This window comes from Lates calcarifer, linkage group LG9 (genome assembly GCF_001640805.2).
Source record: "Lates calcarifer isolate ASB-BC8 linkage group LG9, TLL_Latcal_v3, whole genome shotgun sequence".
Classification (NCBI taxonomy): Eukaryota; Metazoa; Chordata; class Actinopteri; family Centropomidae; genus Lates; species Lates calcarifer.
Window position 1 is genome coordinate 898,280 of NC_066841.1, and position 14,733 is coordinate 913,012.

Here is a 14,733-nt window from a genome sequence, read left to right on the forward strand (position 1 = left end):
TGACCTGCAGGTGACCTCACCTGCACCTCTCACCCTCCTCATCACTCACCCCTCCTGTCAGAGCGAGCCAAACGCTACGACACCACCCTCCCTCAGAGATATCACCACCGCCCGACGTCACCTCTTCTCCCCCCGGCCCTCTGAGCAGAGATACAGATCAACCAAACTGACTGATTATCAGCTTCTTCCCTCAGGCAGTCCAATCATAACCCCTCCTGAGGTGCAGTAAACCCCCACCCCAACACCTGCAAGTCACTCTCATCTACACGATCATCTTTGACTATAACACCTCACTGATTTATTATTCAGTTAGGGAGACAGAGAAGGACTCTCTCTACCAGTCCTGATGATCCATCCTGCAAACAAGGAGGAAGAGGTTTACTGTGGAAACATGGTTGAAAGTAAAGAAAGACTTAGATTTACAGGAAGTTCCTGGTCGTAGAGAAACAGGAAGAGTCTGGGCAGTGAACGCCTCGTGTGCCTGATGACCTGCTGTTAGATCTTTAAAGCTGGAGGTGGTGGAGACCAAACCCAGAGCTGAAACAGAGGGAATCCTGGACCTTGATTGATCAGATAGGACTCTACATGAACGATCATGTTGCTGATTAAGCTGATAATACCTCGTTGTTGTGTTGTAAGGGAGAGGGGGGGTGTGGTGCTCTCTGTGGGAGATTTCAAAGTTCACCTCTCTAATGCTGATTATCCAAAACAAGTGATTAGTCATGGTGAATCCTGCGGCCCGAACACGTAAGGGTCGGGACGTCCTGGTGATAGAACAATGCAGAATCAGAGGGTGAACTGGTGTCTTATTTTTTAGGGACAAGGTTATCTACAAGATGGAGGTTATTCAGAGATCACATGCTGTGGAAGCTAAAACATTTCCACCCATTGTCTCCCCTGTCTGATAAAGAGACAGAACACACACACAGATTCATCCCTAACATCCCTAAAACATTAAACAATAACAGTGAATTCTGAATCTCACTGGATCACGAACAGACACCGAGTCACGTCTGTGCATTTGAAGCTTTTCGCGTGTCATTTAACACTGTTTTGGTTGAGGTTAGGGGTCAAAAAAATGGAGCGTGAAATGACACACAAAGAGAAAAAAAATGTGCTCTGATATCATGTGAAATGACTTGGTGTGTTATTCACTCATGACACAGTGAGACCAGGCTGACAAGTTTGGGAACGAGGGAACTGAGCTGGATTTACAGAAATAAGGTGTGAAATCAGTGAAGTTAGAGGTACTATAAGGTCACTGCTTCCCCCTGTCTTTGTGCTAAGCTAAGCTAAGCTAAGCTAAGCTACCAGAAAGTGAACAACTTTGCGCCATAACCTGGTTTATTACAGTGACACAGTCAGTCGAAGCAGACTCAGTAAAAGCTGAAGGTGAAGAGGAAGAGGGCGGAGCTAAAGAAGCTGAGACGCCGTTCAAGGTTTTTTGAGGTCAGCTCCAGATCGGCCGTGTTAAATCCAGGTGAAGGAAACAGGCCTGGGTGTTGTTTACGGTTACGTTTCCGAAGTAAGAGATTTGTGTCTGTGTGATCGTGGTGTAAAGGAAAACGAGGCCACTCCTGATGGCACCGGTCAAGCTGCTTCTTCTTCTTCTTTTTAGTTGTTACTAAAGGAGCTCAGCTTTGTTCAAGGATTCTCTGCAGTACTCTCTTCCTGTGGGGCATCCTGTGTTTGTACAGAGTGATCTGATGAGAGCAGGTCGCAGGGTTACACATTCAGACACCACATTAAAAACATTAAACCTTACAGGACTGAAAATAAAGGATGCAGATGAGGGTAAAGCAGCTTTAAATAAGAATTCTGATAATAATCTTAGTTGGTTCATGTCTGAGCCCTGAGCTGTGACGCCCCCTGGAGGAGACTGATCAACAGGCTGACAGGGGGGTCCTCAACCTGGCAACCAGGAAGTGTTCAAATTAATGGATTACAATCGATAGATCGATAGAGAGAGATCGAGAGACAGACGGACAGTGTTCCTGGTGGCAGCTGGAAGGACAGACCTCGTGCAGCGTTCAGGGACCAGGGATCAGCCTGCGAGTATCAAAACTCCTGCAGAGATGAAGTGTGTGTGATTGTTGATCACTGAGGTGAGTGTGAGCGCCTCGGACACCTGCTGAATCCTGTTCAGACCTGACGGGACGCTCAGTTAAAGGATCAGAGTTAGTGCAGGTTCACTGGTGTCTCTGAAGTCTCTGAATCCCACAGGCTGTCAACGTCGGCCTTGTGATGGCCTGGCGACTTGTCCAGGATGGAGGCGAACCCCGATTGGCTCCAGCTCACCATCAAAGGACACGTGGTAAAACTGAGTTATTACAACTCATCCTGAAGGGGGACATGGACGTGTGTCATGGAAATCCATCTCATAGATGTGGAGATATTTCACTCAGAACCTCAAACATCACATGGAAACTCAGGGGGAGTCATCGCTGCATATACATCATCTGGTCCACTTGATAGTTGTTGAGATATTGGACTAAAAACCATCACTTCACGAGGAGCCTGGGTTTCGCCTCCGGGTGCTGATGACATTGAAGGGCTGTTACCTAATCACAGGCCTCAGTCATGCCAGGCGTTTTCCGGCTGGTGGAAACATATAAAGATGTCTCTGTAAGACGATTAAAACTGAGGAACGTTCCCATCAAATGAAGCAGATGAATGGAGCTGGACCAGGCTCCTCATAACCACTGCTGATATTTAGCACCTCACACAGCTTTATTCATGGATTTGGTGAATTTGGGCGATGAAGAGGTCCTCTCTTACTCGGCCCACACATGATCGCTTCATCCATATTATGGGGCTGCGAGGCCGCGGAGCAGCGGCCCACCACAGCTCCTCATCTGACTGAGCTGTGAAATCTCTCGTCCTCGGGCCTTAAAAGTGAGACTTGTGCTCCTGCGTCGGCGGAGATCTTCCTCACATGTTTTCCTTCCTAAATGCTGATGGTGGCATTTCATAAAAAAGGAAGTATGATGCATGAGGCCTAAAGCTTCCCCATGGCATCATGTGTCTCCAGCGTGGTGTATGTATATGTGGCACTGGACTAAAATAATATGTCCACCTTTAACCTCTCCCTTTGTGTGGATTACACACTGATCCATATATGACAAACACCTCCTCTGTTTCTGAGGAGGAAAACACAGGCAGTGTTTTAGCTTTACTGAAACTAAAGGGCTATTTACACAGTTTAAAATGTCAGGAATCAGTTTGGGATCATTACACTTAAAGCTGAATGATCGTATTTGTTACCAAACGTCCATTAAACTGATCAATAAACACTGACAGCTCTCTGGGAAAGCAGCACACGCTGCACCCAGGGCGGAAAATCTCCAAACACTTTCTACTCAGGGAATTTTGGAAATATTCCAGGTTGGAAACTAGGAGTAAAATATTGTAGGACTGATGCTGGATAGATGAATAGAAAGCTGCTGAATCAGACTCTAACCTACAGTCTGTACGAACACCACGACAGCTAGCCTGAGAGATGGTGTTAGCATGCTAACATTTAGCATCTCTGATTTAGCAGCTAGCTAGCTACACATTTAGATGTTTTTTCTTGTTAAACTTTCATACCACAGATCAAATATATATATAAATGATCTGTGCAGTGATGGAGGGGAGAAATCCAACTGAATTTACATTAAACCTGGCTGTTTTAAACATTTTGCTGCAACATGTTTTTTTTTTTTTCAGCTACTGTTACAGGCTAACCTGCAACTCTGCAGTTTTCCAGTTTATTCCTGTTAATTCATGTTTATTCCCATGAAGAGTTTCCAGCTTTGAAAAGTCCCAGTATTTTGTAACCATTGCTTTACTCTGCAAATAACAGAAACTGGAGTTTTCAGAGACACTGGGCTGTGTGTTTGTTTTATCGTCATATAGACTGATGATGTATTAATGAACCAACACCTGAATAAAACCTGAACCTTCATGAAGGACGGTTCACTGCAGGACTGTTCCTAATAAATGAGGATCTGATGAGTTTCCTCCTCAGGTTTAGACTCAGACTCTGCAGCTGATCAAACAACAACAGGGTTTGATCACAGTTAAAAATCATATGTATCATGTTTTACTTAATTAAAGGATTTTAAATGAAATCACATCTACTTGTTTTTCTCTTTTATCCCTTTAATCTTCTAACAAACGCCTGGTTTGAGCACGCCCTCAGTTTAATGTAGAAACACCAGCTGTAAACTGCCTGAGGTAAAAAGAAAACAAAAGTGTGTGTTTCTTAAACTTTTAATACTTTTGTAAAAATCCACAGCTCCGCTTTCAGCTGAGGATAAAAAGACGTTTGAGTTCACTGTGTGAGGAAGTTGTTTCAAGACATTAATCAGATGGATCAGTGCTTTTACTCAATTAATGGATTTAAAAAGAAACAATATCCACTCATCACCTGATTCAGACCTGAAGAGTTTTAAAAAGTGAGAGGATTCGATATTTCACAAGAAAAAAAGATACTCGCTCGTAGAACAGCCTCATCTTTCCAGTTTTCATTGAAATCTAAGCAGTTTAACGTTTGTTTAAACCTTCACTCACATGACTTTTAATTTGAAAGAGTCTCAACTCACTTGATTTGTAAAATTCACAGTTCAGTTTCCAGCTGGAGATAAAAGATGTTATTGTTCAGAGAGGAGATGTGGTCTGACTCACACAGTAACGATACATCAGGGACAGTCTGAGGTTCAGGGTTTTGCCCGAGGGCACTCTGGCAGGCAGACTGAGGAGCCAGGATCGAACCGCCACACCCACATGTCCTTTACATTACATCTAATCATGTTACACACGTGTATACACTCTACACTTATCCAACATCTGGTATTCTCTCACTCATGCAGTTCTTTTGATCTGTAACACTGACCACTCTGTCCAGACGATGTAATCAGACGCACATGCGCTCTCTGAACAGCATGAAGCGTTAGTGATCTTGATGGCGTCTGCCTGCTCTCACCTCAATAATAATAAACAAGCAGCTTTCCTGGACACACTGCCACAGATCAGCCACTAAAACCAAGCAGAGTGAAGTTACCTTGACCTGGAGGAGGTCAGAGGAGGAGGAGTTTGTTCTGCCACCGTGTACACCAGCTCTCCATTCCTGCATGAGATAACAAAGAGAAAAAGCATGTACAGATACAAACAGCAGCTCCACAGCTGCGTGAACTCATGTCTTAGTGTTTGGACTCACAAACTGTAATGGCGCCATCTGTCCACTAGGTGTCAGTGTTTACGCTCTTAGTAGAAGAGAATCAGCGACACAGGTGGAAAACTAACATCTGGATGACAGAAAAACTGAACCATGAACTCATTAAAGTCGAGTTTTAAATCTGATTCACACTGAATTTAAGCTTTAATTTGTCGTCAAAAATGACCTCTGCAGGTTTTTGTAGCAGGTTGCACGTCTCATGTGCGGTAAACAAATGCTGCTCTGTACAGTCAGTTTTCACACTTGTATTTTTAATATATTATATTTATTTTTATCTTTATTTTTAGATATTTATTCATCATTTAAAAGGAACCAGGTGCACTGTCCGGTGTGGTTTTAAATGACAATAAAGTCTGAGTTTTAGATGTCTGCTTGTTAAAATTACAATCAATCAATCTGAGAGGTTGGTGCTTTTTCAGATAGAAGTCAAAATAAAAGATACACACATCTCTTCTCTCTGAAGAGAACTAACTCTGATAAACAGAACAAATTAAACAAAAGATCACGTCAAACATCCTATATTGACTTTTCTGTGTTTGAGCTGAGCTGAGAAAATCTGGTCAGTTTCTCACTGATCATCACAAATACATGTTCCTTTGTCTGTCCTCATTTAAAAGCAGTTAAACTACACACCAGGCTCTGTAAAAGGCACCTGTCCCGCCTCAGTGATGTGGGAGGAGCGTCCTGCAGTTGGAGCACGCTGTCGTACACAAAGTGCCAAACACCTGCATCTCCATTCATCAGTGAGTGGGTGAGAGCGGCACGCCTTCCTCCCTGCAACTCAACCAACTGGACTGCTGCTGTTTTCTGAGTCTGTCACAGCCGGTGCATGAAGACTGGACGAGCTGCTGAGTCTGGGGAGAAAACAGACTTTTAGAACGACATGGAGATTGAAAGCATGGTGGCAAACAGTGCTCTGATCAGAGCCAGGGAAGGTGAGAGCAGAGTTTTTTATGTTTTACTACAGAATTTCTGTCAGAAACTTAATGTCTGAGAGGCCGGAGGGAGAAAATGACATGTAACAGGATGTCAGAGGACACTTTAACATGGTGCATGTTGTTTTAGACCAAGAACAGGCTGAGATTTAGACTTTCATTTGCAGGTTTCCCTCACACACTTTCAGCACATAAGGCTCAGAGGTGTGGACGGTGTTTGTCTGGTTGTGGACGGTGATGAGGGCGCTGAAGGTTGAGGAATGATTAAACACTGATTCCTCTGCTCCTCTTGTTTCACTTTCCCTCTCATAGTCAATCATTTCTGCTTCAGTCAGTCGTGTTTATTCTGTGTGAATGTGCAGAAAGCTGCTCAGAGACACATCATTTCTCATTAAAGAGAAACCCTAAAACGTCCCTGAAGGCATCACACAGAAGGAATTTAGATGTAATCTTCAAAAGGCAGCGTGGACATTTCGAGTTTGAAAGTAAGTTGCAGAGTAATGTGGTCCCACAGGCTTTGCTTACCTGCTCCCAGAGCTATTAATAGTTCATTCACTGTAGTCGAGCAAACTATTGTCTGAAACCTGACGGGCCGGGCGCGCACGAACGCGTGCATGTTTGTGACACATCGCTGACAGACGTGTCAGTCTGAGGTACTGTCATCACTGAGGACACCAGTTTTAACAACATTACAACATAGAATAGTTTGGGTGATAATGTCCCGTCTGTCTGTCTGTCTGTCTGTCTGTCTGTCTGTCTGTCTGCAGGTGGAGGGGGTAAAGGCAGGAGCTGGAAGTGGAGAGAGATGCTCCGCTTCCCTCACATCAGTCAGTGTGAGGACCTGGCCATGAGCATAGGTGTGTGCACAGGTGTACGTCACACGTCATCACATTCTGTGTTTTGTTGTGTGATTTCTCACTGTGTGTGTGTGTGTGTGTGTGTGTGTTGTTGTTTTTCTCTCTGTCAGAGAGAGATTACTACAGTCTGTGTGTGAAGCAGCCCATTGGAAAGAAGCTGTTTCAGCTCTTCTGTCAGAGTCGTCCTGATCTGCAGAACTACATCTCCCTCCAGGACGCTTTGGTACAGTTGATTTAAAGGATTACAGTGACTTCAAAGGCAAAATGTGAAGAGTTTCAGGTCGACTATAAAGTCAAGATGCAGCAAACTGTAAAAAAACACACTGACTGTATCATATTAACCAAAGAAAGATGAATACAGGGCATCAAACGCTGCTAAAAGCTCAGTCAGACTGTAACACGATATGAGCAGGGCCCAACTTTTCTGACACCAAACGCACCATCCAGCACATTTCTGGAGTAACGAGGGAGGAAGAAGTAGAAGGAAACATTCTGTAAAATGGAATTTGCACGCAGTTTTCAAAACTCTGAATTTGACACTGCATAACAGCTGAGACAGACCTGTGCATTTCACAAGGTGTAGTCGAATCAACAACAAAGTACAAACTGTGTGGACGGAGGAAGGAAAACGTTAGAGAGCAGACTTAAGGAGGAGGTAGCGCTCGCTGAATGTTTGGCATAGTGACTAAATTCACGATTAACACGGCTCAGTGGTGGTGATGCAACGATCCTGAGATCAGGATGAAAACACTGATGCAGTCTCGTGCCGACACAGCACCACCCACACTACACAACTATTTTATTTTTATTTATTTAATAACAACCGTGGGTCAAAACCCGAGGTCAGACCTGAACCGTGGACCTGAAGAATCGTCGCCTTTACTCAGGAAGTGGTCGCTGCAGGACAACCTGTTTCTGTGCATGTGTATTTATTCCGTCTTTGTCTCCTTTAGGACACTTTTGAGACAAAGTGCGACGAGGAGAGGAGAGATTTTGGCATCCGCATCATTCAGAAATACCTCATGAGTCAGGTCTGACAGCCACAAAGTCTTTACCGCTTCCAGATGATCGTCGTGTGTGTGTGTGTGTGCGGATCTGTCTCCACACTTCTTTAACTTCATCCTCTTTGTGTCCTCAGTCCAATCAGTGCGTCCCCGTTGTGCTGCCACACGAACAGAGCTGCATCCAGAGTCTGGAGTTCGATCCCTGCGGGGACGTCTTCCATGACTGCAGGGAGTAAGTCCACACATCCATGTGCACATGTTGTCAGGGATTGATTCATGACTAACCTGTGTGTTTAATGGATTAGAGACCTGCATGAGTACCTGAGTGGAGAGCCCTTCCTGCAGTACCAGGACAGCATGTTTTTTGACCGTTTCCTGCAGTGGAAGATGGTGGAGAGGTCAGTAACAGTGGAGACTAAACACATACAGTAAAGCCTGACAGACGAGCGGCTGGTTTGTCTGCTTTTACTCGATACACTACATTTACATTCACTGCAGCTCCTATACAAAGATGAACTGAGAATGAAAACAAACTGTCTTTCTCTTCAAGGCAGCCCATCACCAAGCACGTGTTCAGACAGTACAGACTGCTGGGGAAAGGAGGGTTTGGAGAGGTAAGACTTCAAGGGTCACTTTCCTGGTATTTGTGGAGAGCAGAGGAATTTAATCATCACGTCTCACCACTGACATTTTACTGTCAACACCTTTTATAGCAGCGATTTCTTCATGAGGAAGTTGGTCCAGTTACAGATCGATATCTAAAAACCAGAGCAAATAAAACCAAAACCACCCACAGGGCCACATACCTGCAGCCTGATAATCATTTCATTTTACTCATTTTCCTGGTGTTTGGCCAAAACCGAGACAGACAGAAGGATATGAAGGAGTGACGACTTAGCTACCTGTACACCTGCATCAGCCTCATCAATGCTTCATGTCTTATCTGATTCATTTAGCTGCGAAACGAGCTGCAGGAAGCAGGAGAATATTTCTTACCAGACTCTCGTTAAACTGCTAAACAGATCAGTGAAAATTACTCTCAGCTTCTTTAACAGACGTCGCAAAACTCAGATATTTTGCTCAGGATCCACAAAATCCAAAGAATTATTTCAGCTTTTTCTTGCAACTGTCTAATAAAATGCCAAAAAATAACCTTAAAGGGTCATTCCACCAAATCCACAGGTCAAATTCAGTTTAATTGTAATAGTAAAGAGTCTGGATATCTTGTCCTCTGCTGCTTCGAATTTAATGTAAATAATAATTTCTCGTCCTCCAGGTGTGGGCCTGTCAGGTGCGAGCCACAGGGATGATGTACGCCTGCAAGAAGCTGGAGAAAACCCACGTGAAGAAGAGGCGAGGAGAGTCCATGGCTCTCAATGAGAAACAGATACTGGAGGGACTGGACAGTCGATTCGTGGTGAGATTATAACTGTTGTCCTTTAGTTTTCTGACTCTGTATGTAACTATAATATCCTTAGATCATACAGCTGCATTATAGTGTGATATATGAGCAAGTTATTGATGTTTATTTACATTTAATGTGCTCATAAATACAGACTCCAAATGTTTGTTAACCAGCTGCTAAAAATAGTCCCTAACAAACCATTTCCTCATATTTGAGTGGCATTTGTTAAACACATTAGTGCCCAGATCTTTAGGGAAGTTATTGAGCTATTTCTTTCTAAAGGATAAAAGAGTAAGATCCTTTTTGTTTGAGCAGAAACATCACTATATTTCAATACCAGACTCCATTGAGAAAAACAGGGATTTAACACAGGAGCTGCTGGAGTACCACTACCTCCATCTGTTAGTTTGTTTGTGTTACTGTGTGGTACTTTTACTTAAGAGAAGGATCTGAATGCTTCTTCTGCCAGTGAAAGTCACACAGTAAACACAAACACTCTAACAGATGGAGGCAGTGGTATTCCAGCAGCTCCTGTGTTCTGCTTGGTTAAATTCCTATTTTTCTCAATGGAGTCTGGTACTGATATACAGCAATGTTTTTGGTTAAAACTGAACTTAAACTGCACTCTCTCGTTCTCCATGAAGGTGAATCTTGCGTACGCTTACGAGACCAAGCACGCCCTCTGTATGGTCCTGACCATGATGAACGGCGGGGACTTGAGGTTTCACATTTATAACATCGGCGCGCCCGGCCTGGAGGAAGACCGAGTCCGTTTCTACGCCGCAGAGGTCTGCTGCGGTTTAATGCACCTGCACCAGGAGTCAATAGTATACAGGTCAGAGTATTCTCACATGAGCAGCGCATTAAGTCACATCTTTACTGTCCTGGTGAAGCTGAATCACATGCTGTGTTTGACTTTACAGGGACCTGAAACCTGAAAACATTCTGCTGGATGACAACGGTAAACACAGCCGCATCAACACTGTTTGTTTTAGTGATATAAATAGCTCTAAGGCAACAACTAATGCACTGGAATAACCTCATAACAGAGAACATTCCTCGCTGTGCAGTCAGAAAATGATGAAACATTTGACGTGTCTATTTTTAGCTCTGAATTCAGGCTGAATGATTGCCAGACAGATTGCACTCAGCCAATCAGATTCATTCTTCAAATGCATCTACCTGTTCTTGAGAAGGAAGCAGCGTTGATGGTATTTTGACATGGGTACAAACAAAGGCAGGTTGAGGAAGGGAGAGCCTGTGGGAATCAGGTGTGGTGTTATCTATTTTAAGAAACCTCTGCACCTGTTCTTTCGTTCTTGGTGGGGCATTTGGATACCTTAAACCACCTTTAATTTACATTCCTCTGTAATTACAAATTACTTGAATGTAACACAAACTTTTGTGTTTGTTCTAAGAACCGGCACCGACTCCTGCTTCACAGCCAGGAGGGAGGGATGTAGGGAGGTGATAGGGCAAAAGGGAAAGTGCGTCACAAGAGCAAAAAAAATCTCAACCATGAAACCTGTTCAGCTCAGTGGATTCTTTTCTATTTGTTCCCTCAAGGACACATCCGCATCTCTGACCTGGGCCTGGCCGTGAGGCTGTCTGAGAGCAGGATGGTGCGAGGCAGGGTGGGCACGCTGGGATACATGGGTACGTACAGCACAGAGGGTGACACCAGAACAGGAAATTCAAATCCTTCTGATAGTAGTGGAGATATTAAAGGATAACTCCATGTTTTTGGGTGTAAATGACTGATAGGGACAAAAATCTTTGGAGCTGCTGCAATGTAAACAAACAGGAGTCAGACTGTTATTATAACATTATGAGAGGATTCCTACAGAGACAGAGAGAGTAAGATCCTGTTCCTCGTTTAACTAGAAACATCTCTATATATCACTACCAGACTCCATTGACAAAAACAGACATTTTACTGGGAGCTGCTGGAATACCACTGCCTCCATCTGTTAGTGTGTCTGTGTTACTGTGTGGTACTTTTACTTATGTAAAGGATTTTAATGCTTCTTCCACCACTGAAAGTCACACAGTAACACAAACAACCTAACTAAGAGAGGCAACATTATTCCAGCAGCTCCTGTGTCCTGCTTGATAAAATTCCCGTTTTTGTCAATGGAGTCTGGTACTGACATACAGAGATGTTTCTGGTTAAACTAAAAGGATCTTACTCTTTCATAAGAAGCTCTAACTCCTCTCCACAACAGGCACACAGTCCTTATCGATCATTTACACCCAGAAACTCAAACCTCAACAGCAAATCATTAAAAAAATCACTACAGGCACCAGCTGCATCTGCCGATCATCCCTTCATCGTTCATTCACTCACTGACCCTGATTTCAGCTCCTGAGGTGATCAGCCACGAGCATTATGGGAAGACCGTGGACTGGTGGGGCCTCGGCTGTCTGATTTATGAAATGACTGCAGGGCAGCCCCCGTTCAGGTCCCGAGGAGAGCATCCCAGCACCTCCGACATGGAGAGACGGATCCTCACACAGCAGGAGGAGTATAATGACAAGTTTTGCCAGGAGGTGAAAGACCTCTGCTCCTTGGTGAGTTCTTCAGATCCACTCAGCAGACAGATTTAACGTCTCAAACCTCATTGAAGTACAAATGCATCTTTCTTTCCTTTGTAGCTGCTGACCAAGGAGCCGAGACAGAGGCTGGGCTGCTGGGGCGCCAACGGGAAAGAAGTTCAGTCTCACGCTTTCTTCAAAAAAATCAACTTCAGGATGCTGGAGGCCGGACTTGTTGAGCCGCCATTTAAACCTGATGCAAGTACCTAAATGATTTACCAGACTATGACACAAAATACTAAATAAAGTACACAAGTATTATTAGTGAGATGTACTTAAAATAAATGCATTCATCTGGTTCATTATTTTCTAATCATTTCTTTAAGTTTCTAAACAGGAAAAAAAACTAATTTGATGCTAATTACACAGAAATTAGAGACAAAGTTCTGGTTTTTCAGCAGAGAAACATCCTGTGGGAACTGTTTTATTTCAGCTTTAAACCTTGTTAATTAATAGTCAGAGATTAATTTGATAATTTCTCATGGATCAGGCAGGATAAGTAAGTAATAAAGAGTTTTTGGGTTTGAAAGAAATCTGTTTTTGCTGGTCTACATCCTCCAACCTGACTTGGTTTGTCTTTTTAGTTTTTTTTAACCGCTTTAGAAACTGTAAATTTGATGTGTGCTTCATGTCCAGCATTTTAATGTTGTAGCTGTTTGAGGAGGAGCTAATTTAAACTTTATACCGGCCTGTTTAGTCTACAATAATGTGTTGTAGTTTCAACATATCATGCAGAAGCTGCAGCTCTAAAATATGTGAAGTACCAGTGTGAGGTTGGTGATAAATGGTAGAAAAGAAGGTATAAAAACTGGATTTAGATTCTGTGTTGACTGTATGTTGTGGTTTGTTTTTCCTCCTCCAGCCCAGACAGGTGTACTGCAGCGATGTGCAGGACATCGAGGAGTTCTCTACGGTGAAGGGGGTCATTCTGGACCAAAAAGACAACAACTTCTACTCCAAGTTCAACACAGGCAGCGTCCCTATAACCTGGCAAAATGAGGTACGTTCATGTCCTGGTTTCATCTCGTTATCTGTCTGACACCGGCTCAAACTGCGTCTTCCTGTCTCCCCCTGCAGATTATAGAGATGGGATGTTTCAGGGAGCTAAATATTTTTGGCCCTTCTGGTTCCCGATCCCCGGACCTGGACTGGTCCCAGGCCCCCGACCCCCCCAGGCACCCAAAACGCAACCTGCTGCACCGAATTTTCCGCCAGACATGTAAGAACACGCTGCTGCTGCTGCTGCTGTTTCTCAAACCGTGTGCATTAGTTCTGTAAAAGCTGAATGTTTCTCTCCTCCGACAGCAAACTCCAGATCCGTCAGACGAAAGCAGACAGAGTTTGGTGTCCAACGACGGCTACCTGAAGCCAGGACTACTCAACGGTGCCCTCTGAGGACTGACGCAGCTCAGAGACGACTCTAAAGACTCTAAAAAAACAACCAGCATCCATCCACTGTAGCAACAAAGAACAATGGAAGCACCTCCACAAATCACAGCATAGCAGACGTCTCTTTGTTCTCCTGTCACTCAATGCTCCTGTATATACGCACTGGTTTCTTCATCGGTTGTCAAGTTGTTTAGTTTTACTGCTCTGTCAGTGACGCACATGCACCAACACTCAACTCCATCCATTTTAAAAACAACTTATATTAGCAGCTTTTTGTTAAGTACTTGAATTTTGATACAAACAGCACAGAAAATGAAGCTACTTCTTAGTTTCATTCATGAAACGTAAATAAGCCGCATTTTTAATGCAGTGGTTCCCTGTCAGGGTTTTATCCTGATTACAATATGTTACAAAATATTAAAGGAGCTATTTCTAAGTTTTGCTATCACTACATAGCTAATGTTAGCATTATCAGGGGTTTACTTACCAGTCTAGAAGAACAAACTTTCACATTCAGCATCAAACTTCATTCCTTTCATCGCCAGGAGCTGCATCCAGAGGTGGAGAGCAACGCCAATGTTTTTCTTCTTTTACTTCTACTGAAGTTAGCATGCTAACCAGCTAGCCCTGGCCTGTCTCATTACTTTCCGATAGCAACTCACTGCAGCGCCCAGTCTGCCCTGAAGAAGTAACTCTGCTCAGAAGACGTATTCCAACCTCTTGGGAAGCCACCATCAGCACCACCACCTGCTCCCGGCAAGAAACCAGATCTGGCGGTTGGGAAAACTTACAAATTGCCCCTTTAATACTGTCTTTTCTGACTGTTTTTGCTTTTTTCTTGTAAAAAAAAAAAAAAAACTGGATACTTTTACTCATCTGAAAATCCTTCAAATTAAACTTAACTTTTTTGTCTTGTATGAGAGTAAACTAAATATATTTGGGTTTTGGATTGTTGGGGGGACAAAACAAGACATTCAGAGATGCTACTTTGACAGATATGTTTCAATATTTTCTGACATTTTATACAGCAAACAATTTACAGATTAATTGGGAAAATAAATGAGAGATTAATCAATAATCAAAGTAACTGTTAGTTGCAGGCCTGCTTCACTTTAAAAGGTACACAAGCCAAAAGGGGAACATTTTACTTGAAGGATAACTCCATATTTCTTTTTTACTTTGGCCTTATTTTCCCATATATCAGTACCAGACTCCATTGACAAAATCAGTCATTTTACCGAGCAGACACACACAACAACACAAACAAACTAACAGATGGAGGCAGTGGTATTCCAGCAGCTCCTGTGTTCTGCTCAGTAAAATTCATGTT

General features: G+C 43.3%; 1 protein-coding gene across 1 annotated transcript; it reads left to right on the forward strand.

Moving 5' to 3' along the window:
• The first annotated feature begins 5,932 nt into the window (after nt 1-5,932).
• On the forward strand, nt 5,933-14,320 carry grk5 (G protein-coupled receptor kinase 5). Its single transcript, XM_051072740.1, has 15 exons — nt 5,933-6,153; nt 6,921-7,010; nt 7,121-7,233; nt 7,964-8,041; nt 8,149-8,246; nt 8,320-8,412; nt 8,565-8,628; nt 9,291-9,431; nt 10,064-10,254; nt 10,343-10,380; nt 10,986-11,075; nt 11,782-11,990; nt 12,075-12,212; nt 12,877-13,014; nt 13,092-14,320. The coding sequence occupies exons 1-15, from the start codon at nt 6,102-6,104 to the stop codon at nt 13,290-13,292; spliced, it is 1,734 nt and encodes a 577-aa protein (XP_050928697.1). The 5' UTR covers nt 5,933-6,101; the 3' UTR covers nt 13,293-14,320.
• Nucleotides 14,321-14,733: the final 413 nt, after the last annotated feature.